A 26563-nucleotide genomic window follows, 5' to 3' on the forward strand; every position below is an offset into this window, starting at 1 on the left:
AACACACGTTTAAGGAAAGTCAATTCCTCAGACTGTCATGTAACCGGATGGAATTAAAGGAGCAGTTCAAAATGTCTACATGTTTGATCGCTTTCTTGTATAATGAGTAGATTGACGGCACAGTTATGTCTGTGTGGTAAATTTTAAGCTACAGAAGAGCAGCTTCCTGATAGCTAAGGTTAGCACAAAGGCTGGAAACAGGGAAATATATATTTACATTTAACATGCTACAATACGTCTTGGCTGGAGCTAGTAACTTCCTGGAGTTTGTGCTGGTTTCCTGGCAACTGTGATGTCATCTATTGTATGATGTGACGTTTGGCAGAATTGTGAATAATAACACTATTCTTTTATAAACAAGAAACTATGAGGGTGCTACACTATGTGCAGTTGAAAATTAATGAAAAACAAATACAAATAAAGTAAAGGAAAATTGATGTGAGAGACTGTGGGTCCTGCCCCCCTAAATTCAGCATCCTGCATTTCCCATAATGCAACTTGAATTGATAAGGGGTTATTTTCTTAGACTTTTCTGAAGCCCAAAAAATATTACACTCGTACTAACCGTAATCTGCACTGATGTCGAGGTGTAAAATCAGTGGAGTTTCCCTTTACCAGAAAAACAATTTGGGGAATTCACTTGGAAATTTCAGTGCTGGCGAAACGCATCAGTTTATAAATGAAACCTTCTCATATTCTAAAAAAAAAACAAAAGACAGCTCGAAATCCCAAATGCCCCAAGTGCATACACAGGCAATCATTTTGTTCACTATTATTTTGATTCTATATTCATGGATTGCAAACATACTATCAAACTTTTCAATAAAATAAAACTTCACACATGTAGAAAAACAATTACCACAAAATTCCACATTATTTGTTTTGGATAACCTGAATCCAACACATGTACAGACATTAGGCATAACTGTGAATATCCCCTTTGTATTAAAACTCATTATATTTCAATTGCAATTCAGAAACACTATCTTGTACCTTTTAAAAGAAACCACTCTGAACGAAGCGGCTTGAATAAAACATAAAATCTGAGAGTCACTTTTTCAGCTGCCCTTTATCCCTTTTCATTTGCATTATATGCAGATCGTTGTTTAATAGGTTTTTTGAAAGGTAACTTCTACATTTTTGATGAATAATACATGAAACTGAATAAAAAGAAATACTGCAAATGTTTGCCGCACAAAATAATTCAGTGGTTTCACTATTTGTGTTTTAATTACTGTGAGTGTCTGTGAGTGAGCTGCAGCTGCACAGAGGACAAGCTGAAGGTCTTCGGAGTTACTTACTGTATTTCTCATCCTTGCATCGCTGAAGGATCTCGAGGCTCCTCTGGTGAACCGGGTGGTGAAGGAAACTGAAGTTGTCAACAGCTTTGACCACAGTACAGGGAACTGCAGCATCATTCCCTAAAACACAGAGAGGGAGAGAAAGATTCCAAATGAAGCGTCATGAAGAAAAAAATAATTGTAGGCATAACAGTGATTATATTGTGAATGTGTCACGTTCGCCCAAAAAGACACCCAATTAATTGCTCACTAACTCTTTTTTTTCCCGACAAGAGGTCTTGAAGTCACCAGATTTAAAGGAATTAGGTTGGCAAAGATGACCTCAGCAAATCTGCTCCATCACAACCCACCTACTGTCAGATTCTCAGTCGGTTGGTATTTTTGTTGATATCCTAATTAGTGCACAGTAGTGTGACATCACTTCAAAGCAACCCATCTTTTCTGTACCTTAACCCCGCCCACTTGAATCTACCGATCGAAACCAACGAAAAAAAAGAAAAGAAAAACAGAAACATTTGATGTGACATAACCAAAAACTGCTCTGCAGAAGTGCATTGATCTCTGATCTGACCATTTACAGCAAAAGCTGACTGAGAATATTGGTTTTCAGGGCCTTTAACTTTTAAATTTCTGCACTATTTACTGCACATACTGAACGTGTGGCTGCTCCTCACCAGTTTTTTTATGGGTGTGTCTGCGGCCGGCCTCCCTGAACGCCACATGGGCTCTGAAGTAAGCACGCAGCACGGCCCAGCGGAAGGTCGCCACGGGGTCGATTCCCATCAGGCCGCAGATGAAGGCGTTCTTGCTGCTCTTCAGCAGGGCCACGATGTCGGGACGCATGTGGTCAGTGTTCTTCTCCCTGAAGTCCTGGATGAAGGAAACACGCATGTCAACCTTTAGCTACAGCTTGAATACAATCACTGCGGCGGCCTGTTTCTTTGGCTTCTAGAGCAAATCATTAGCTGCAAACACAATGAAATGTTTATGAAACATATTAGTTATCTAAACATCACAACATACACCTGAAGTACCATAACAAACAAGAGCATAAGTTCTTCTCTGTTGTGTGATTTTTATTGTTTGTGAAGCAGGAGAGAGCCAGTTGGCAGCACAGTTTACAACTGTTTATAGGCAAATGTTTCACTGCTGTTATGGGCAGAGAGTTAAAGGAATAATTTGACATTTTGGAGAATGTGCTTTTTCACTTTCTTGCATGAAAGCGCTCCTGCTCTTCATCTGACTGAAAATTTCAAATTTTCCTTTTAATCTTCTGGTAAATGTTCATTAATAATGCAAACTGCAAATATGTAATTCACTCATACTTGTTTTTCATACACCTCTTGCTTCAATTAAACGTATGAGGTAAAGAAAATCTTCCCTCACATCCATATGAGACCAGAAACACACGCTTAAGCACACAAAGTGCAAACCACTAATTCTTCCTCTGTCTGTGAGGAATGAAATATTTTCGACTGAAGCTGCGCTATCATAACAGAGCCATGAACTATAAACCCTTCAACATATTCTCTCTCCATATGATACAAGTCAGCTGTGTGTTCACTACTGAGCCAACGTCAGACACATTTCACTACTGTGGCTCTCGCTGCACAACTCACACCAAACAGACACCTCGGCTCTCTGCAGATACGGGATACTTTTCCACGGCCACGATAACCAGCTGTTATGGATTTATATTATACAGTCAAACAACAATATGCTCGACCCATTCCAGCACATGTGCTTCTTATCAAGACGCAGCTGGGAAACGGGCAGAGAATTAGATCGAGCTGCAAAAATAGGTCGACAGAACAAACAAGGAGATCGGCTGCAGACTTTCAGGGTCCATGAAGGTTTGAGTGAAGTGAGAAGAAGCTTCCTTCATCAGTTTAGAGATTCAGTTTTTCACCTTGTAGCACAGAAACAGAAGGCCTCTATATTAGTGATATTTAGCTCAAACTTTCAATCCAGATTCAGTGCTGACAAAAAAAAAAGTAGAACAAGTAGAAACCCAGATCATGAACTGCTTGATATGCGAAAGGTATGAAATCAGTAAGGAGGGCTAAGTACACTTACTTAAGCACTATAGTTAAGAACAATTTGGAGGTATTTGTACTTTACATGTGTGTATCCATTTGATGCTACTTAAAATTTCCCTCTACTAAATTTCTGAAGTTGATCTTGTGCTCTTTGCTCCACTACATTTATCTGACAGCTTCAATTACTTTATATAATACAAATTTTCATTCTCCTTTCCTGCCCATTTAAAAACATACATCTCCAAATTTGGTGATTTGAAGTTTGAAATTTTCAGATAAACTGAAGGATAAAATATTTGTTAATGTGCTGGGAAAGTTTCCTACTAGTTTATCTAAATGAACTCTGAAGAAACCCATTTGGATCAGACAGAATGAACAAAGCCAAACACAGAACTATGTGTCATGATGCTGTGATGCACCAAATGCTGTTTACAGTAACAGTTTCCTAATGTGCAAAGACAACAAACACATACTGTATGAGCGATGCATATTCACACATACGAAACTCCTCTGCTTCCATGAGCACGCAGCTTACCTTGACTCCATACTTGACTTTCCCAGCGTAGTGTCTGATGATGAAGGCGGGCTCCATGACAGCAGGGAACTCGATGTAGCTGTTTCCTTCATGCTGACGCTTGAACTTGTCCAGCAAGGTCTGATTGGAAGCTTGAGGGAAACTGGAAAGACAGTGACTTTGAATCAGGCTCACAGAGAATCTCTTTGCGCCATAAGAGAGCCACGGATGGAAAACTCTATCAAGCAATCTCTCCTTCAGTGTTTACTTCGCAACTGTGTCTTGGTGGCTTTTTATCTATTTAGCACACACACGACCACCTATTCCATTTAATAATTGAATAGATGGTTGTGTGTAACTAATTACTTTTGTTTTTTATCTACTTTTGGCTACAAAGCAGTGCTGTGGATCAGCTGATGATGTTCTCAGGGGCAGCTTTGCTTTCTTAAATTTAAAGAAAGAATACAGTTTCTCTAATTCCATTTCTTTAACCCCTCAGGAAAAAAACAACTTTCACAAACTTCATGGTATGGCTTAAATGTAGCTGGAATTACAGTGTCTCTACCTGCACATTCTTCTTTGGTGTTTTCACCTTTGCTTCATGGACATTTTACCCATTTCCTACAACCACTGCTGCCTGGATCAACATTCCCAAAGAGATGTTTCATATAATCTAAACCTCTCCTCGCTGCACCGCTGAAACACACTGCTGGCTGAAGTATATCCACAGGGGTCTTAAAGCTTGATGCTGTTACTGCAGAAATGAACCCCCACGCTCACCCGTTACTCTGCGGTAACCTAATCCACCTCTCCAGAGGCCCTGAAGCCCCGCCAGCTCCACTAACTGTGAAGGATGAGATCTCTAAGCGTCTTTCCTTCTTTCTCTGTAATCATTAAGCATGAAGCTCCTTCCTATGGTAGCATACCCCAGGAGAGACCCTGTCCCCCCTCATTTTTTCCCTTGGAGATCCCCCTCTGATCCTAATTCTCTAAAACTGCCACCCGTCTCCACACACGCACACACACGCGCACACACACAAATATATACACAGCATTCGGTCCATTCCAGGCATTATTAGATCCAGATGAAGCAGCTATGCTAAGTGGCAGGTAAGATGACAGCTAACATAGATAAATACGGCTGTGTGCGAACCGTCCGATGTGATTTTATGCGAGGGGGGTGGGAGAGCTTTGGATTTGATTTACGGAGGAGAAAGATGCTGCGGCAGAGTGCTGACCTGCAACACATCCCACCATAGAGAAGGAAAAAAACAAACATGATCAAGTAATGTTGATGGAGGAATCAGTATGTTGATATACTTTAGTTAAACCCTGGTAGGAGTTCCAGTGTTGGTATCAAAACAAAAGGCGTGCAGCTGCAGTGTGATTAAATCACACAAAGTTATGCTACAATGAAATGTGTTTTGCTACCTACAAAGGGAAGAAGTGCCAACTGCGTGTTGTAAAAAGCTACTGTACAAAGGTGCAAAGGAATTATTAAAAGAGATCACACTTATACTGTCACCAATCAATATCCTGCTCTCCAACTGGTTCCACCTGTAATCATGGATATCTAATGAGTGCGATCCAATTTTTCCTCATGTTTGATGCCTTTTATTTCGATATCATTTGAAGTATTGGCCGCAAAGGTCTGGGGATCAATAAAACATTAGAGTCCATGTGGGGATCTTAAATATCCAAAGCAATATTTAGGGAAGCCAGCTCTTCGTTAAGATTTCTAATAAACCAAACTGGTACTCATGGTAGGCCACACTATCACCTATAGTCTGAGGTCTAAGGGTTCCTCGCAGTATTTTATTGAGGAGGTGCCCTGCTGTGTCTGATATGAAGTAGCAGTGATGCTAAATTACACAGCAAATGGCATGTATTGTTTGAACTAGTATCTCCAGTGGTATTGAGATGCACCAGGAGGTGTCAGATTCAACAGGTGACGTACTTGCACTCCTCGTCCAACAGGTGGAACAGAGCCGTGGGTTTCTTGCTGATGAGGTTGAGGCAGCCGCTGTTGTCGATGTATTCGATGTTGTGCCAGGTGATGCCCTCCGCCCTGTACTCCTCCTGCAAGGGGAAACACAGATGAAGGACACCAGTCAGTAAATACAAGCACAAATAAAGCTGATCACCAAGTTTACACTCTTAAGGATCAAGACAACTATCATGCGTTGCAGACAGCTATTAAGCCCAATAAGATTTACTGCAATTACTGTTGTTCTGATGTACTTAAAATTCACATAAACATATATTTTACATTCAGTCATTCTCTGGTTGCAGCTGAGCTTCTACATAAGAACAGTTTGGTGGTTAAAAAACTCATTCAAAGGTGTTTTAATGGTAGTTTCCAGTTATGAGAGATTCAGCAACAGTTAGTTAACAAACCTGTTTTCAACTGACTCTATGGGACCCTGACTATGACAAAAACAAGTAAAGTATAGGTCACATGCCAGAGAGTATAATACTTGTGCATACTTTGCAAAAAGTCCAACCTGAATCACCACTTAGAAAACATCTGGCTACTTGTTGACTGTCAGTAAAAGTCTCACACTCAGTTGGTAAGCTCTATATGTCCCCGGAGGCCAATGACAGCTGAGGTATATGACCCATGTCCTCTTAATACGCCCAAGGGAGAAACCAGTGAGAGACACCAGTTAGAGTTCTTCTGCCAGCTGGGATGAAAAGTGCAACAAAAAGTGGAGGGGGAGGTACTTGGGTAAAGCTCTCTCCCCAGGAAAGCTACTGTTGCGGTACATTTCTAGAAAGGCATGTAAACAGTTGCTGCTCCAGTAGCTCCCAGGTCACAGCCCTCTTACTGTGTGTTGGGCTGCTGGAGAAGAGCAAGCATACTCAGCAAAATGTTAAAGAGTCAGAACCAGCGAGGCAGTGAGTGTAGGTGAACAAAAACACAGGAAAAGGAAGGAATTTGTATCAAGTTAATCAATAGCAATAATGATTAAAGTGCTTGTGGCAGCCCCAGGAGGCTACAGTGTCCTACACATCACCTGATATTTAAAGACGGAAAGAACAACAGTCTGCTAATAGTGCTATTATCAGAGCCTTGCCAGTAGATAAACCAGTGCATCACTGCAAACAAACTATTGATTCCTCTTGAAAGCACAAATGTGTTCAGCTGTCAATCTTCCTGTTTGTATCACATATCTTGTGTGTATTGCAGTTGAGGAAGATCAGTGTGCTCAGTCCATTTTGTATGTAAAGGTGAGGACGCAGTCAGAAAACTACCAGTATGAATGTGAATGATTATTCATGACTAATGGTAAAATAAAATCAGCTGTAAATTAAACAGTGTGTATATGTGTGTTTATGGTTTGTATGCATCATGTATTGCTACCTCTACATTTGCATGTTGTCATTACTTTTTTACATTTCTACTAGTGTGTGTGTGTATTTTTGAACGAGCAGTATGAAGGAAAACATTTCAAATATTTTGACAATCAGTTGGAACACATGCCGCTTAATTATTAACTGGAGACAGCAGTAAAGTATTCAAAGGTGGAAAATACTTTAACATATAACACACGTCTGCCGTCTCCTTCTTTATTTAGGCAGTTAAATCACTGACAAGGCATTCAGAGCATGTGGTATGTTCAGTTTTATTCAGAGGTTGCACCGGATCAAGCAAAGTGAAAACAGAGCCGTAAAAAAGCTGCACGCGTGTGCTTTTGTTTAAGTATCATCAAGCCGAGCACTCACCGATGGCTGACGCAGTTCATCTGACTAACTTTGTTGTACCTATGAGAGTTTGTTGACATTTGAGACGATTAGATGCAGACACACTGATAAAGAGATAAGCACACACGCTCATCAGCCATTTTATTACGCACATTAATTTAGATAGCCTGGCAGAGCAGACGAGAGGACTCCAAAGCCGTGACTCAGTGTGTGAAGCATGTAGAGATGGTGGTTCAGTTACGGATCGACGAAACAGCAGAATGTCTGGAGTTTCATCGTTACGCACCAAACACGCCGGGTCCAGCTGCTTTAGAAGACTTTTTATGTCCGGCTCTACATTTTAATATGATCCCTGCAAGGACTGTTTTCATAGAAATCCAGTTAAGGCACTTACACTGAGAATGGCAAGTTAATGCCAATAAAGTTACGGTAAAATAGATTAACTGTATTATGAGAATTTAGACGTTAAATCAAAACCTTGAGATGAGAGAGGTCAGATCAAAATGTGAGACTTCATTAAAGGTAACAGAGGAGACAACCAAAACCAACAATAATATATTAATAATAGGGTAAGCGGTGGAGTAGTGCTTTATTAAAGAGTGACGTGTGCATGAGTGCACACACAAGTGCATGCATTGTTACCTTGTGGCTTGTTTCTAGGTTTGTGTTACCACAGTTCGTATGGTGGCAATTTTCATACAGTATTCAATAATGTATATTTTTACAGCTTTGATTTACGTCAACAATATAACCATGCTATTTTCAACGTTGTTCTAGATTACTCATCTGAAGTGTTATTTGATTTCAGTCAAACGTTTCACAACAAAAGCCTTGTTAAGAAATGAAGGGTTTCTGTCCATTGAAACACTCAAGGCCTTTTAATTTGAAACAGTACAGGAAGTTTTGAGTTTTGTTTTAATGCATAATGCAGTAACATTAACGAGTTCACATTGTGACTCAATCAATACAAGGTGTAAATGTCAATATGATTAGTTTGACCGTTGCATTTGTATTTATTGGCTCTCTTGCATGTGACATGCTTCAGAAACGACTGGATCTTCAAGCACTTAAACCTTTCTTCCTCAATTGGAAAAACAAATTGGCGAAGTGTTGTGCCAGTGTGCTCCAGCAGCATTACACCTATGATTATAACAATAACTATAACAGAGCATCTCAGAGGACACCAATTCTTGCTTGTTAGAATCTGATCGTCTCTGGTTTCCCATCCATCTAACGGTGGTTAAATATGCAGGCTGGTTGTGATGGTACAACGCTGAGTGCCTGGTACTGATGGAGCTCTATGGGAACCTCCCTGGTTATGAAAGATATAATCAACAGACACGTTTTGATGTGTCAGTGTACGTACAGTACCAATCGTTATATAAAGTAATTGAAATGAGCCCCATCTTTATAACCTACAACATTAAGTACTTGAGATATACATTGATGCTGAAAGTATTTCCACATTGTTATACAGCTACCTTTACTTAAGTAAAATATTTGAGTACTTCTTCCACAATGTGTCACAATAATCATTTCAAAAAGATTAATTCCATATCTGAAAGCACAAATGATCTGTTCCAGGAATGCATGGGTGAATAAAGTTTGTGAAAACTCCGGCTGCATCAAACTAGCAGAGCTCCTGTAGAACGAGGTGGAACTGGACGTCAGCAGCCTGCAGAGGACGGAGATCTGTTTACCCAAATTACTATACAGCATCATCCATCAAACTTATTTGCCTTATTAGCCTTAAACTACCCGTGTTAAAGATTTCTGATGCCACATCAATTCAACGGGGGTTGAAGGACAATTTCTGTTTGTGGATACGTCAGCTCGTCCACAAAACACGCTGAAATCAACTACTGAGCCCTTAAAATGTCCACTGAGCACTCTAAATAAAGAAGGACGTAACGGGTATTAGGCCCTTAACATGGACACAAAATCCAATCTGCAAGCAATAAAAAGCCCTAAAACCTCCCGCTGTGTGAAAAAAGCAGGGAGTTGTGCTGTGGTTGATGAGGTTGGTCAGGATTTGTGGCCATCCCTCCATCCATTAGTGAACCCTGCATCTGTTCTCTGCTGCGTAACACAGTGCAGCAGTCAAGCAACCTGAATTTTGTTTGGCGGAACGCCCTGGTGCAGAGGTGAGGGAGGCCGTGTGTGTTTCTCCTGCTATCTCTCTATTCCCTCTGTCTTTATGTTTCTGCCCTCCCTCAGCGCCCGTCTCTCTTATTATGACAGCAGAGTGTTTTCATGGAGCAGACAGGGAGAACTGTGGTGCAATAATGAGAGCTGGAGTGAGTTCTGGTAAATTTAAAAGGATTGAGAGAAAGAGATGTAGAAACTGACAGAGAAAGACACAAAAACAGACTTGTTGGCTCTCTAGAAGGGGTTTTGCCAAGAACCAAGATGGACTGTGTGAGTGGAATAAGGACATAGAAAATGGGCACAAAATAGCTGAGTAATCAGTGTGACTATTAATACAGTAAAGGGCATATTTAGTTGAAGTGTTGAAGGTCCTATTAAAGGAAAAGGAGCACCATTTAGAGAATCACCTAACATGCTTACCATTGAGGACACTTTATTAAGAGCAGGATTCTTTATCAGATGAATGTAAACCTGGCCACATGTTTTGTATTTTAGTCAGTCTGATATCTCACAAGTTATTGTGTTTGCCTTAGGTGGTAGCCATTGTGTTTTTTCTTACTCTGATACATCATCCTCAAACAGAAAAGAAATACAGCACTTGTTGAGTGTAAACACTGAACTGGAGAGTCCTCACACACACACACACACACACACACACACACACACACACACACACACACACACACACACACACACACACAGCGAGCTGAGGTTGGTGCGGTGCTATTAGCTCTGGCTGCTGATCGGAAGGTAAACATATGCTGCTGATCTGACCAACTGATTGGTCGGAGCGGAGTGTAGCCCCAGAGAGATGAGAGGAGGTCAATTTCCCTGATGGCTAGTCGACATCACCTTCAGGTGACCGAAAGCACGAGTTCACATGTTTACAAAAACAGGTTACAGAACCTTCTTGTAGATCTTTTCTATACACCTATTGTCTTTTTTTTAAAGCGGGCAGAGACTGTAGGGTTTAATTATGACTTCTATGCTCACAATGAACAGTTCAATTAATTGGTCACAACCCACCGACAGTAAACACAGAGCCCCGAATGGGATTTGTCCTTTGAAAATTAAAGGTTGAATTAATTAAATGTTAATGAAAAGAGATAATTGCATTTTCAACAAGACGAGGTCAAAACCTAGTACATGGCTGATTTGAAACAAGGACTTTTAATTTGAAACGGATACAGAAAGTCGTGGCATTTGGCCAACCAATGGTGCAACTTTATTACACAAGTCAATGACAGACATTTGGGTTTGTAGGGCTGGCCTCATTACCTTGCTAGGTATCACGTGAAAGTCCAGCTTGTCAGACTTAAAGTCACGTGTCTGTGTCTGAACCGGTGGTGGTGTACCAATCCAGTTAAAAAAAAGCTTGATGTAGTATATAAAAGATTTTTTTTGACAGCAGCCATGAGAGAACAGTGGAAGTGCTCAAACAGGACGGTTGATTATAAATTCTGACATGCCAGAAATTAACCAAATTGTTTGAGAGACACATTGCTGAATCTTTGGGTATTTGAACCCCCTCAAACACATGTCAAACAGCAACCAAAAAGAAAGCCATGATCAGTGTTGAATCAGTTGCCAAGAAAGTCTCTATATCTTCTAAAAGCGTGCGCCAGTGTCACAGTAAGTGTCAGCAGTTGAAGGCTCAACACAATGCCACAGACAAAGTGTGGAGAGCTTTCTCCCCGCATGACGTCAAACTGAGGCTGGAAGGGGCCCGTGGTGCGAACTGCACAACTTTATTCAAACAAACACAAATCAGTTGAGATCTAGAAAGCCTCGATTGGGAAGCTATACCAGCCTCCCTCAGAGGGGCCCCACAGCTCAACCCCACCTCGACTGTTGTGCTGTAAAATAAACTCCCGAACAGTAGATAGGTTTGGGGGACCCCAGTGATTAAAGGATAATAAACGTGAACTCCGCTGACACAATATTGGGCACCGTCCTGTGAGGGCCAGCGTCTCCGCAGCACTTTGACACTTATTAGTTGAACATAACACAGGAACAAACCTTTAAATGAAAGGTTCATTCAAAACAGAGATACTCATCAAGGAGCACCTGATGTCACAGAATGACTGACGAGGCAAAAATAAAACAACTTCTTGTACTTTTACCTGAACATTAGGTAGCCACTGATTTTATATGGTAATAGACATATTCTATGTTTTCTTTACAAAAGATATAGCTATTTGATTGTAGCATGCAAAGCGTAATCAAAAAGTTCCAAGATTGTTCCTGTTGCGTCCAAACCAAGTGAAGCCCAGTAATGTGCACGTAGCAGGTGGACGCACTGACCTCCGTGAGTACGTATTCAAACTTACATATAGCTTGATCAACACCAGCACCTGACTTACATGCCTTTTGTGAGCACTGGTGCACATCTGCAATGTCACAATGGATCTGAGAGTGCACATTAAACTTTGTGTCAAATTTTTGGGCAACAGACAAAAGTCATAGGGAGCTAAATAAGACGAGTGGGGTGGTGGAAGGAAAAGACAGTACGTTGAAAACATGGGCGTTTCACACACAGCAACACAGTGAGCGGGTTGGAGAACTTCATTGCCACTGTTCTACAATTCAGGTTGTTTGTACCAAATGTTTTCCCTGAGAGCATCACGGTACAACGTGTTGCCAGTCTGACTCGATTTCCGATTAATTCACGGTGCACCACCCCACGATGTGGTTTGATGTGCGCATTATGCCAACGTCTTCGGTGTCATCGTAAATGTCCACGTACCACTGGTCTTAGAAAACCGTCAAGTAACATAACTTGGAATACTTAATCAGGAAAGTTATAACTTCCCAGCTAGTTATAAGTCCATGCACATTACTGTATCCACCCTTGTATATTACGCAACATTAATAAAGAAAATGATAAAATAAAGGTCAGGTGATAACTCGTTTAAAAAACTGGGTAATTACTTGCAGTCAAAGAGTGATGGGATGTGTATGGGAATATGTGTACATGACAAAATAAATTCAACATGAATGTATCAACACTACATTAACAAAACCTGTTATGTTAGTACTCTATGTTCACTGTGTGTGTGTTGTGTGTGTGTGTGTGTGTGTGTGTGTGTGTGTGTGTGTGTGTGTGGCCTCAGGGCTAACAGTCATAAACAGATAACAGAGCCATTAGCACACACTGACTGGCAGTCTGTGATCTTCATCAAAGATGAAGGGACATTATTTCACTTGTTTACTGAAACACTGCTCTTTTTTTCTCTCCCTTCCTCTGCTCGTTCATCCGTCAGCGATGGGCCGGCCTGCTAAGTTGCCACGACCTATCAGTGTTCTGCAAGAGGCATACGAGAGTGGACAGCTCCTGTGACACAATCCAACTGATTGAGACTCATTATCTCCCTAAAAATATCTTTTTGTGTTTTTTTTTCTCTCTCATGCTCTCTCACGTGCTCCATGGATATGATTTGGGATAAAAACATGCACTCTGATTTATGAAGTGTTTTGGCAGTTGGTATCTGAATAAATGAGCATCATGAATACGTAATATATCTGGCCAGGGATTAGTGGTTCAGTAATAGTCCTCTGGAGTGGGAGAGAGAGGGCAGTTATGATGCTGGAGATGACGTGTCTCTCTGTGTGTGTGTGTGTGTGTGTGTGTGTGTGTGTGTGTGTGTGTGTGTGTGTGTGTGTGTGTGTGTGTGTGTGTGTGTGTGTGTAACCGTGATGACTGTTGGGGAAGTAGTGATCAAATGAAATGAAAAATAAAGACAGAGAAGGAGCTCATTGAGAGGCATAAAAAGTTTTTTTTTTTTTAAAAACGAGCACCGTCAGAATTTTTTTTTTGCAATAACCGGCAAAAAGCTGAAGTGTTGCTGGTGTTAGCAGCACTGAGCTGCCAGGATACATGCAGCTCTGGTTGACTCCTGCACTCTAACCCGGCCTGTCAGTCTCTTCTGGTTAGTCAGCATTTTTCCTTTGACCTTTTTGCTTTAACGGAGGCCCGTGCTAACTTAACCCAGTTACATAATTACAGCTGCTTACACTGTAATGTCAGAGGGGATGTGGCTGTCCAGCACAAAGCTCTCACACACGGGTATTTATATTTAACCCTTAATACATGAACATGATAAAGAGTGATGATATAATAATAACAGAAAATCACATTAAGAGCTTAAACTTTTCATATGATCACATTTTATCAATAAAATCAGGAAGGCAGCCTCTGTTCTTTAGTTCACCCTGTGTACAGCAAGGCTGACAAATGCATTTAGGAACCAGCTGATGTCAAGTCAGTTCAAATACAAGAGAGTACAGCAGAAGCACGCGGTACAATATCATCTCTACAGCAAAGCAGCCTTTTTTTCCGTTTCCCTCCGAAGCCCCAATTAAATTTTCTTTCCCTGATTCTGTCTGTTCCACTGTCAAGTACACTCGCGCTCGTTATCACTGCCGCCACTTAAAGGGGACCTGCACCGATTTTACACTTCAAAGTATGCTTCAAGCAGCTCCTCTCTGAAAGTGTGTTAAACCTCATAGAACTATGTTGAGACCTTTCCACTGTAGAGGAAGCCATTAGTTTTGACCAGCAAAACTACAACAGTCCTCCCTTTGAAAAGGAAGCGAGGAGGCTCCATTCATTGCTCCATCGGTCCAATCAATCAAAAACATAAAAGCATTTTTTTTTTAACGAATGTGTAACACCCACAATACTATGACGCCAGTGCATAACTTGCATATCAAGGCAGATCAAGCATGAATGTTTCAGTGTTGTTAACATCGCCACGGTGACAATTAAACAATAAAATGTAATGAAGTGTTATCAGCAGTGGCACAATAATCATTGTCTGGAGAAGAGGAGAGGAGAGGAGAGGAGGGGAGGGGAAGGGAAAGGAAAGGAAAGGAAAGGAAAGGAAAGGAAAGGAAAGGAAAGGAAAGGAAAGGAAAGGAAAGGAAAGGAAAGGAAAGGAAAGACCACTCTACCTGTTCCAACTTGAAGATGTGTTGGTTGAAATAGTGCTGAAGTCGTTCGTTGGCAAAGTTGATGCAGAATTGTTCAAAGCTGTTGTTCTCATAATCCTCAAATCCAAAGATGTCCAGGACGCCTATAGACAGGATCTGATGTGACAAACAAAAGGTTAAAAATGATCCTCTTGCAACACTGTAAACATCAGTAAAGATTTATGTTGCTTTATCATCTTTATTTAGAGTTATTCTTCATAATGTGTTTCTTTTTATAACCATTCTCTGCAGCTTCAGTGTCCCCGTTGGCCCCTGGGTGTCAGTAAGATTCATGTCATCATATATCATTAATATGCACCATCTGAGGGAGGCGTTCACTAAAGAAGGCCTTTAATTATGGAATGGACTATAAAAGCTCCTTCTAATTTAATTGAATTTTATTCAGCAGTGTTTTATTTCTCTCTGAAGGGCAATTCTTTTTTTAATCTGGCATAAAAACATACGCGAACACAAGCCGCGCAAATAAACTGTTATCTGAACATAAGAACAATGACCTTGACAGAAAGTGCAACCTCATCGCCCTCCTGACGAGCACACAGACAGATGATGTCAGTGCCAAGGGAGGCGCGCGCACGCACGCACGCACGCACGCACACACACACGCACGCACGCACGCACACACACACACACACACACACACACACACACACACACACACAGTGTTCAGAGGACATTATATCAATTTACTGGAGACTTACCTGAACCATAAGAATTACTTTCCTGACCCTTAAGACAATTCTTCACCCAAAAATCTTCCCTTTTTGTCCCCAAAGGAGGCAAATTCTTACAACATGACAGTGTAAACAGTGTTTGTCCACACACACACCCACACACCCACACTGCACTGGCACATCATAGGGCCACAGGGGGTAAACTGAGCTGAGGGGAACTTGATGCCATCTGCCCAAATGTTTCTGGCACACACACACACACACACACACACACACACACACACACACACACACACACACACACACACACACACACACACACACAGAACAATCTGTTTTGTAATTCGTTAGATGACTTGCCAGCTGCCATTTCAACCCACCACACATTTATATACACACAGAATGTTCATATCACATCACTATGCTTCTGGGAGTAAAAGAAAAGACAAATGAAGATGAGGCCAGACAAAAAACAAAAACGAAACAAAAGAAATATAATGGAATGACAAATGCAGAGCAACTGCATACTGATGTGATAAATAGTTCCTCATCAGTGTAATAGACCTCCTCAGAGCAGACATTGTGGCTTGTGTTAGCAGTAAACGCAGGTGTAATTAACAGTTATTGATGGCTCTGTTCAATTTAAGTGCATCATTCAATGGTCCTTAGAACTACAATAAATTACATCTTAATTAATTTAAATGAAATCTGTTCATGTAATACATTTTGGAGGAAACAATTAAATTTGGACAAAAAACGGCTGCACATTCTGTGAAACTGACATCAAAACACTGGAGCATTAGTTTTCACCTTGATGTGCTCGTATTGGTTGATGTGATTTGCAAATTGGGGTTGTAATTCCTAACTAGACCTCAGTCTGTTATTTTTGTTGTAGTTGTAATTTTACATATACATATATATATATATGTCTATTCTGGTGTTTCCCCGACCATTATATTAGCAGGACCTTCCGCCCCCCTGAAAGAAATACAAAAGTACAAACGTACTCATGGTACTGCAGTTTTGTCCACTACTACAGATTTACTTATTTCCTGTGCATTTCAATTCAGTATGAGAACTGCGCATGCATTTTTCTGTCACTGACAGAGCGCGACTGTGTCTGTTTTTCTGCTCTGCTGCGTGTCTGTTTCATGTGTCCCTCGGCTCACACTGAAGGTGGACACAGTGAACGTTACTCCAGTTGATGAACTACACTCGTTACATGACAATAAAAAACGTGTCGTAAAAGCCTAAAGTTAAGCTGTCAAAGGACAAACCTCGACCTCAAGCTGCTAAAAAAAAACACACCAGAATGTCAGCATTCATAAAACGCACCCTACCCTATCTACTGAAAGTAGGAAGGAGGCTACTGATGTTAGCAAGCTGACTGGTGTAAAAAGTGGAACAAAATATATTTAAACCCTTAACAGTAGTGTATGACATTAATGTTTTAATATACATGAGCATTTATTTATTTATTTATTTTTTTAAAGGTACTTTTTAGGAGTGATTTTTCTATGTAGTCTGTCGATATTATTCTTGTGCATTTGAATTGTTATTACATCTTTAACAGGATGTCAATATAACAAATATGTAAGCTAAAGGTTATAAATTGTGGAGAAAAGAAAATCTTTGTTAGAATGAACGAAACAATTTGGTTGTCAGTCAGATATTGTCGGTGTGTTCGTATATGAGCATAAGATGTCTTTATTGGTTTGGGTGTATTTTGGTTCCTACCTTTGACTTGTCCTCCAGGTCTTTGTTGTTTAGCAGGGCATGGTTGGTCCTGAACACAATCCAGTCAAACAGCGCGCTGTACAGTGACTTGGCCATGGAGTCTCTCACCGTGCCCGCCTACACACAAAAACACAAAAACACACACACACACACACACACACACACACACACACACACACACACACACACACACACACACACACACACACACACACACACACACACACACAACATGTTGGTTTCCTCCTGATCAAAAACATATGGATTTTATAATCTGGAACAGGAGCCAATACTGTGAATGTGTTTTATTACTCTAGCTCAGAGTCTTGCTGAATTAACTCCCCTCTCCAGCTCAGCCATGCTTCTCACAAAGTTCAACACGTCCTCCACGTTAGATGACAAAACACACTGTTCATTCATGCTCTGTTGAATAACACATAGAAGTGTTTCCTGATCCGACGCCCCTACCAGCTAGACAACTTCATTTCTCAATGCCTTTGAGAACTGAAAAATAAATCAGATTTTACTTAAATAAATCAGAACTAAGATAAAGGTTTGGTCATTTTACTTTCTTATGGTTTGGAGACAGTCATAGTTCCAGACAAAATAAGCAGTAGGCGAGAGAAACAACATGGTTCGAGCAAAAATGACTGCTACTTTACAGTTACTATGTGACCTATGTTGAACGATCATGGTAATGCTTTAAAGAAACCAAAATTGGCCGTATGCTTATTTTTTTTACTTATTCATCTTGTCTTTGTATTGTGTTCTGCTCTTTTTCTTCAACAGTATTGCACAAACTCAGGCAGGATGGCCACTGCCATTGGTTTCTGCTTTTACAAGCCCAGTGTAGATACTGTGGCAAAGTAAATGTATATCAAAACCAAGCACCTCCCAAAATGAAGAAGCTTAGGCCAGGGCAACAAGACAAACACAACATCAATGTTCTCTCTCTCTTCATTGGAACTGAATCATTGTCAAATAAAAAGTGTGAAGTGGGCAGAGAGAAGGTCCAATAAACTACTGCAGCAGCTGAGTCATCTGACGAGACCGACTGAGGGAAAGAAATGATAGAAACCACCAGGATAAGATGAAAAGGACAGAATTATTTAATGGTCTTTTAAATTATCAGAGACTGTGAATCTGACATTGGCTACTACAAAAAACGAGTACAGATGAAATTATAGTCAGATTGTTGATCAGTTGATTAACAGGACTTGTATTTTATTCATTATTGTGAAAAACAGCTGAACATTCGCATTAGAACAGGAAGCACGGGGAAGCAGCGAGCCCGGCTCCGTTTAATGCCAAAAAAATCTGCATACCGGCATCTTCAAATATGACTTATTAACAGAAATATAAAAAAGAAAGGTTTAATGAAATGGGGAGTTAGCTTAGGTTGTGGTATGTCCTTGGGTTGTTTTTTTTTTTAACCTTTGGACGGAGCCAGGATAACTTGTTTCTAGCCTTGATGCTAACCTAACTAGCTGCTGGCTCTACCTTTATATTGATCATAACGATTCTATGCTCTCAGCTATCTAGTGGAAATAATAACTAGTCAACATATTCAAATATGCATTACGCTTCTTATTTGCATGGCCTTCTCAAATGTCAAAACAAAAGTGACATTATTGTAGTAGCACACTGCTGAAATGAGAAAGTAGTTTTATCACAATAATCTATTAAGGAAGATTAATTCGATATTTGTTATCACCAGTGGTTTTGAAAGGAGAATTATCAGGGCGCTACAGACAGTTGTAACAAAATCCAGTTTGTATTTTAAGGCCTCATACAGAGTAACCAGAGTTACGTTGGGTCGTCTTGTTGTGCACAGTTCTGTAATACTTGAGGTGTTTTCAGCCAAAACCTTAAGCACCTCCAGACCTACACATCACACATCACATTGATCCATAAAAAAACAGACTGCCAAGATGACCCATTATTACGCATCAACAAGCCAAACAGCAACTATGCTCTCTATTTACACCCGATGACAAGCATGCTAAGCTAACATAAGCAGAGTGGACTTAGACACCTGAACTCGTTCTTTGGCAGCAACAAGTGTTATGATTGAATAGGGAGTAGAACAAGACTAAAGAAATCTGCTTGAACTGGGTCAAACGGTTTCATTCCAGGAACCCCAAAAGAGTTGTGTTTTACGACAGACACCCCAGTTTGAAAAGACTGTTCAGTGTGATCCAGTCAGAGTGGACTTCATTTAGTGGAGAATCCAAACGAACAGGAACAGTGATTGTAAAAGTTATGCATGTGTGTCAAACTCCAGAGAGAGAAAAAAGTTAGGTCATACTCTTTGTAAACACAAAGGACCCTAAAAACTGTGCAGGGTGATTTTTTTTTTTTTCTTATCCTACCAGTTAACCTACTATACTACTTTAGGCCTCATTTCAGTGTAAATAAACAACTTTTTGTTCTCTTGCCATTATCAATTAGTGTGCCGCTCTATGGCTACTGCTCTGTTGCTATTTTGCAACGATGAAGGCCTGCTGTCTATGCATGTGTGAGGACAAGACAGAGACGGGGGCAGAGATCCAGAAATCTCTAAGCAACAATCATATTATAAACATTAGAGCTTAAAAAAACAATGTCAAAGTTTAAAGGGCACAAGAAGGAGGTTGGGGTGGCAGATTTAATCAATACAGAGATGTGAAGTCAGAACTGCCAGTTTATTTCACATACTAGAATGAATATGACTGGTTATTATTAATCAGCTGGCAGATCCATAAGCCAATAATACTGAGCATGAAAAAATAGCTGACCCCAAATGCAAAGCTTCATTAAACTTAGCGTATTACCACCTTGGCTCAGAGGGAAGCAACTTAAAGGAAATACCTCAAACTATGAGGACATTAAAAAAAAAAAAATACTTAAAAAAAAACAACTTGTGCATCTTTAACAACCAGTACTGTAACTGTTTCCGAGGTTTTTGTGATGCACTGAACCTGATCACGCCCCAAAGTAGCTGCACTCAGAAACTCTGCCCTCTGAGGTCGCATGCCATGATGCAGCAAAAACGTGCATTTTTAAACACTGCCTCTTCATGCTTGCATTATTGATTGTTCATGCTATTTTTAGCAGTCAGGCCTGTGACGTTCCTGCACCCACAAAGTTATGTAAGATTGTTATAAATAATACAATGTTTCAAAAAGAATCTAAATTTAAATGCTTCAGCAAGAACTCAGGATTGGCAGATCTGATGAGAACATTTGACATGCTCACTGAGCATGCATTGTCTCTGTGTTTTGCCATGTAATTTAATTATTCACCACAATGGGACCAGTTAGATACTAGGAGGGAACATGGCTGGAAGCAAATGGGTTGAAAATGTTTTACTGGGGGGCCACCCAAGAAACTGACAAAATAATTAGCAGGACTTTGTCAGAGACTTTTGTAAACTGTGAGGGCCCTGACTGTTTAACCAGGTCTCAGCTGGTGTTTGTGATTATAAGGCTCTGGGAGAGTAAGTTGTTGTTCTCTCTGTTCACATCTCTTTCTCTCATTCCTGCTCTTGAAAACCACAGGAGGTCTAAAACACCAGCATGAGTTCACACTGCACGTGGCCTGCCAGCTTCCTCGCTGTGGGGTGTTTTGTGTGTGTTTTTCACCACAACATGACAATCTGCACATGTTTTTAACTAGGATTTATGTACTTGTTGTCTATGCCAATGCCCATATACACGTCTCCATATATGTTAAGTATTTATACCTTTATATTCTCACCATGAGGCTTCAACCACTTAGAAACTAATATGAAGCAGCATATGAAACGCACGCACGCACGCACACACGCACACACACACACACACACACACACACACACACACACACACACACACACACACACACACACACACACACACACACAAACTTCCCCTTCCTTCCCTGTATCTGTCTTTCAAACAGGAAGAAGGAAGTGGTGCAGTCAGAATATCCGGAGCCACATCAAAAATGTCAAACAGCTTGCCTTATCTTGACAGACATTGGCTCACACGCGTGTGCAAACACACACATGCACGCAATCATGATGTTGACAGATGCACACTCCAATATTCTCTCTCCGAATCAGACCTGCGTGTCTCTGAACCAGAACTTTAACCCCATAGAGCTCGGAGTTATTTGCACCTCACATGGTCGCATGAAGAGCTGAATTCCCCATAATCTGCCAATAAATAAAATAATACATTTAGATTTAACTTTGGTTTGTATAAAGGGCTTGATTTAAATAAACATGCTGTTCATCATCTCCATCACTTACCATTCAGGTAATTTTAAGAAGTGATGAAGATGATTTGCCTTAACACAAAATATAAGCAGCAGCGAGGCAGTTTGATTAGAAATGTCTGTGTTTTAATCTGAGGACTGGTGTGAAGCTTGTCTGATTGAGCAGAACAAAAAAGCAAAATGTGGGGACATGGCCAAATTCAAAACTTAGATTGAATAGGGATTACCCTTCACTCTTATTATTACTCCGGTACAAAACCCCATCTTTTCTTAAAAGTATTCCACCTGACTCAACCACAGACCATCCCATCAATGTAGGGATCTTCTTGGCTAAACATAAAGAGGTGGCAGCCACTGCTCTGCAGCACACTGGGGTTTAGCAGGTCAGACATCCAAATCTTCCCATCGTGACTGTTGCTGGATGGGACAGCTGCCTCGCACACGTTCTTAAACCTTTTTATCCAAGTAGGAAGAAATAATTTCTGAGAAGCAGCAGCAACGTTTGCCAGGTTCTATTTTTTCCACATTTCCTTTGTATAAAAACAGGATTGTTATGGATTCTACAGGTGGCCTCAACTCGCTCCCACAGCCCTCGGTCAGATCGGGGCAGGGCTTCACTTTCACTGCTCTCATATTGTGTGCTCTTGTAGTTAAGTTTAGTGAGGACCAATTTGAATGTTAGCTCTTGAGAATGGAATACAGGAACATTTTGGCCTATTTTCGGTTTAGTTTTAGTTTAGTTTAAAAGGTTGAGGTAAGATTTGGAGTTCGGCTCGTAGTTATGACGGTCAAGGTTTGGGTTGTTGCCTTGAAAATGCATTGCGAAAAAATGGTTACTGGGAGGTACATTCACACAAATGTACAACTACCCGCTGGCAAATAAAAATCTCAAAGTCCACTAATTTGTCCTAAAGATGTCCTGTAGAAGCTTCTTGTAAACAACCTAAATTCTATTTATATCCTCTGTGTTCTCACCTGAATTCAGAAAAACATTTGAAATTCTACATTTCTAAAATCTACATTTGCACACTTCTCGTCATCTTCATCACTCACTATCTTTGTTGGCATTTTGCAACATTTCTCGGCGTGTTATCATCACTAACTATCTATCAGCAAAAGACAGTTTCCTGCCTTCTGTATGCCCTTTGTTAGCCTGGCTCCGCCCACCTATTGCTCACAGCTTTGGTTTTTACTGAATCACTCAATCACTCTGAAGGGCGGACCAATCAGTGACCAGTAGGAGTAATCTTGACCTCAAGCATTTGTTTTGAAATGTAGTTCCAACAATAGCAACCGTGGTGAAGTGAGATGGAGGGATAGGAACAGTTGTAGCAACGCCAGCCAGCAAATATTGAGGAATTGGCGTAGTCTAAGCCGTTGTCAGGTCTGCAATGTCTGCAACTGTCATTTACAGATATGCTGAATGTTTAAAGGCTGCTCCAGAAGTTTCAAAATTAATCTACATGCATTACAATGCAAGGACTGGAAAAAATGCTCATGGATCATGGCCAGACCTATGTATTCATGCATGCGGTGTCTGGTAACACCAGGCTAGCAGAAACAAAACATGGCCTCATCATAAAAACGTTGTTCTATTGTTCCCCAACTCTGCACTTAACCTTTACAGTTGGCACACATAAAGCACTGTACAACACCAGGTAATACATGAGGCTCTTTTCCTCCCGTTGAGTTGTATACATTTGGGGATTTCCCACGATGCATGGTACTTTGGTACTTTTTATTCTCTTGCTTTATCTTTGCTTTCCCTGATGAACAGGTCCTCTCTGTGATCTGAGGGTCTCTGCCTCCCTCCCTGCATGTCCTGGTACATCCCTTTACCTTTTGCTCCTTTCAAGATAAGATCACCTCGAGGAGGACAGGAGGAAATGTTCATGGGGTGACATCAGAAGCTGCAGGACATGGTTTATCATAGCTGCAGCCCTCATCCAGGATTGGATTTCTGATCATATCATCTGAGTCCCTGTTTCACAGCTAAACTAGAAAAGTAAATTTAGGATTTTGAAACGTGTGACTATAAAAGAAAGAGACAGACTGAACCAAGATCTGGTTTCTGGCCTCTGTACTGTATATTGCAATGGCGGCTACACATTCCTCAGACACGACCACATGACTGAAGCAACTATTGTTAGGCTAAACTAACCCGTAGACCCGATGGGGGGGGTGGAGCAGAGCGGGGAAAAAAGAGGCTATCTATGTGTAACATTTCCTTCTTCAGACAAAAGACCCAGAGTTGGACCACATTCAGAGCCACACTGAGCCATCAGAGACATAAACAAAAACCACCGAATATTAATATTCATCAGTACTATGATACCCTTCAGCGGAGTCTATCTAGAGGCATCCAAGAGGTACATTTCTCAGACTGTAAATCTAGAGGGTTGTATGGACAGGGTTAAGTCACATCACTGTTGCTTGACTCGACAGGAAACAGGAAGTTGCAGAGGAAGAGACCCCTATCAAAAGAGACTTAGACAGAAGAGGTGGGGGCTGTGGGGGAATGCCACAACAAACTCCCCAGACAAGCTCCACACATCATGCACACACAAACACAGAATCTCCCTCCAGCTGACGCACTTCATAACAAAGCACTCGGCTCCACTATGCTTTCCTGAGACTGACTGGAATTTGCTCACGCCCCACCGCTTCTGCCAGCACAACACACACACAGGTAGTTTTTCTTTTCTTTTTAAATGTCCCGTGTTTAACATCTGTTAGGTTTCGTTAACTGTACGGCAACAATAAAGGACCAGACTGACTCACAGGTGGTTTCCCAATTTTAGAAGGTGAGAGGAAGTCAGTGTGTTTAGGACGCAGGTGTCATATTCTGATAAGGTGTGTTGACAGTGTCATTTTTAAAAGGTCACCTCGGCAAGTTTGTAGGGCACGATGAGCCTCTCTCCAACAGTCACTGTCTTCCTGGTTGTCAGTGCTTCAAGCAGCATCTCCTCTTTTACCTGGAAGAAAACCACAACAAAAAACGTGTCATAAACAAAGATAAGATCAGGACCAGTGTCACTGGGCAAAGAGACGCTGCCTCGATTTAATAGTTTGGACAGTAAAAGTGACGGAAGTCAATGGGGTTTCCCAGCAGTGGTCACGAGACAGATTAAATAGGACTACTGGTCAAAATCAAAGAAGCAGAAGCAAAGATATCATCACTCCTTGAAGGGTCAGTCTCTGAAAATGTTGTCCTACATTTCCCAGAATGCAATGGGTATTTTGCCTGATAAATGCCCACTATTGCCAACATTATTTTGACAGAGGAAGCAGACATTTTTCTGTGAACCTTAAATATATCATTTAAAATACATATTTTACATGTATAGTTTATGAGCATATAGTGAATACCATAAGACAATATAGATTTGTTTACAGTTTGCTCTCCTGTATAATAAAATGTAATTATTTATTTTATGCTGCTGGTTGGAATGTAGTGATGACATGCACTTTATCAGTCATTTATTTAAGTCTCCAGACAACCAAAAACAGACATTAAAATTGGGTCTTTTTTATCTATAGGTAGTTTAACTGAATTTGTCATCGTGTATGGCGCTAAAATACACCATAAACCATTCACTCCATTTCACCCATCTAACGGACCCTTACCGAAGCTCATAATATCCCTGCTGCAAGAGTATGTGACCCTCCATGTGAGTCTGCAGACTCTAAACTTGGCCCCAGACAAACCATTGATGACAGGGCCACACTGGGAGAAGCAGATGTCACCGTGCACATCTCCTCCATCTACAGGGATTATGGGAGTGGGCCCAACAGCTGCTGCTGAGGCCACATGGGTGCGTGTTTGTGTGTGAATACATGTGACAATAAGTCTTTGTGAGGTTACCTGATGTCTTCATGTATAAAAAGCAAGGGTGTTAATGTTACAGTTAATACCATTATGGAGCTATTTTTGTCAGTTGTCTCCTTTGTGAAAGCTTTGACATAAACAGACGGGGGGAGGACAGGAGGAGGACTGCACTCGTGTGTGTGTGTGTGTGTGTGTGTGTGTGTGTGTGTGTGTGTGTGTGTGTGTGTGTGTGTGTGTGTGTGTGTGTGTGTGTGTGTGTGTGTGTGTGCGTGCGTGCGTGCGTGCGTGCGCAGAGTGGGTCGGTGTGTGTGTGGGGGGGGAGGGGGGTGGCATAATCAGACCTCATTTCACACTGTCTGGTAATCCCTCCACAAAGAGCAAAGCCTATTCTGCAGCCTGGTGATTGGTCTTTAGCCGGTACATTTCCATGTATTAGTTGCTTGGTAACAGGCTTGCTGCTCTGATATGATCACAGCTCTAATACCATAATACACGGAAGTTTATGAGCACGGGTTTGGGGTCAATGAATCTGTTTGGAAGTCAACCGATGTTTTTTTTTTTTTTTTTTTTAACATGTTCAATTTAATTCTAGCTATTGAAACCTCAGATGTGATGGTTTGTAAAAGCACCAAATTTGGCTCCTTCCAGCCTTTACCATCGCCATGTTTAGACAGCTATATTCACTGCAGTGTCTGCTTCAAACTACACCAGCACTTTGAAGATGGTCAAACGATGTTTCGGGGGTATATATAAAACAGCCAACTGGATTTTAATTCACTAATACAAATCTGAACTATACATTTCATTGAAATTACTTTCTTTGGCTTATACTTCAAAATAAAAGCATGTGCGTCATGGAAACAAAACAAAAATATTTCAAAAAATATTTTAAAAGATGTCATGAAGGCTGGAACTAATTGGAGAATTTATTTAAATCTTAGTGTAAATGATTCTTGAACAAAACTTGTGTGGTTACTAATAAGGAAAACCAAGCACAAAGCTGACAAGATTCTCGATTGTGATGAAAAAACACAACTTTTAGACTGGACTAGCTTTGCAGTGTGTTTCAAGATACTGTTTTCAGCACTAAAATACCATCAACAGAATCAGGCTTTTGTGGGATTTGTTCTCACAGAAAGCTGCTCTCAGGATTAATTTCCAGTTTGCACAGAAATGTTTCCCTCTATATCAAATCACTCGACTGCAAAGCTCAGAGGATCCAGTCTGTCAGCCGTCCATCGGACCATACGAGCTCTACTTCCTCTTCCAGTTTCACCTCCACAGGAAACAGGAAGTGGCAGCCAGTATCGTTCGCATTCATGCATCAATCCGCACTCAGTTCTCCTTGAGAGGTGCTTTGCATTCGTGTGTCACGGCAGTAAGCAAGC

The 26563-nt window shown here is 40.9% G+C and overlaps 1 protein-coding gene across 13 annotated transcripts in view; it reads right to left on the minus strand.

The window, feature by feature from the left end:
- LOC138205723 (unconventional myosin-IXAa-like) overlaps positions 1-26563 on the minus strand; it is a 133498-nt gene that overhangs the window by 23665 nt on the left and 83270 nt on the right. For all 13 annotated transcript variants that reach the window (XM_069161907.1, XM_069161906.1, XM_069161911.1 and 10 more), the window contains 7 exons: positions 24232-24321; positions 17108-17224; positions 14661-14795; positions 5812-5933; positions 3876-4017; positions 1976-2171; positions 1302-1421 (listed from right to left, as the gene is read on the minus strand). In XM_069161907.1, the coding sequence (XP_069018008.1) occupies positions 1302-1421; positions 1976-2171; positions 3876-4017; positions 5812-5933; positions 14661-14795; positions 17108-17224; positions 24232-24321 (922 nt within the window). The remainder of the gene's footprint in view (positions 1-1301; positions 1422-1975; positions 2172-3875; positions 4018-5811; positions 5934-14660; positions 14796-17107; positions 17225-24231; positions 24322-26563) is intronic.

This window comes from Embiotoca jacksoni, unplaced genomic scaffold (genome assembly GCF_022577435.1).
Source record: "Embiotoca jacksoni isolate LCO1_2020_lvr unplaced genomic scaffold, fEmbJac1.0.p SCAF_3, whole genome shotgun sequence".
Classification (NCBI taxonomy): domain Eukaryota; kingdom Metazoa; phylum Chordata; class Actinopteri; family Embiotocidae; genus Embiotoca; species Embiotoca jacksoni.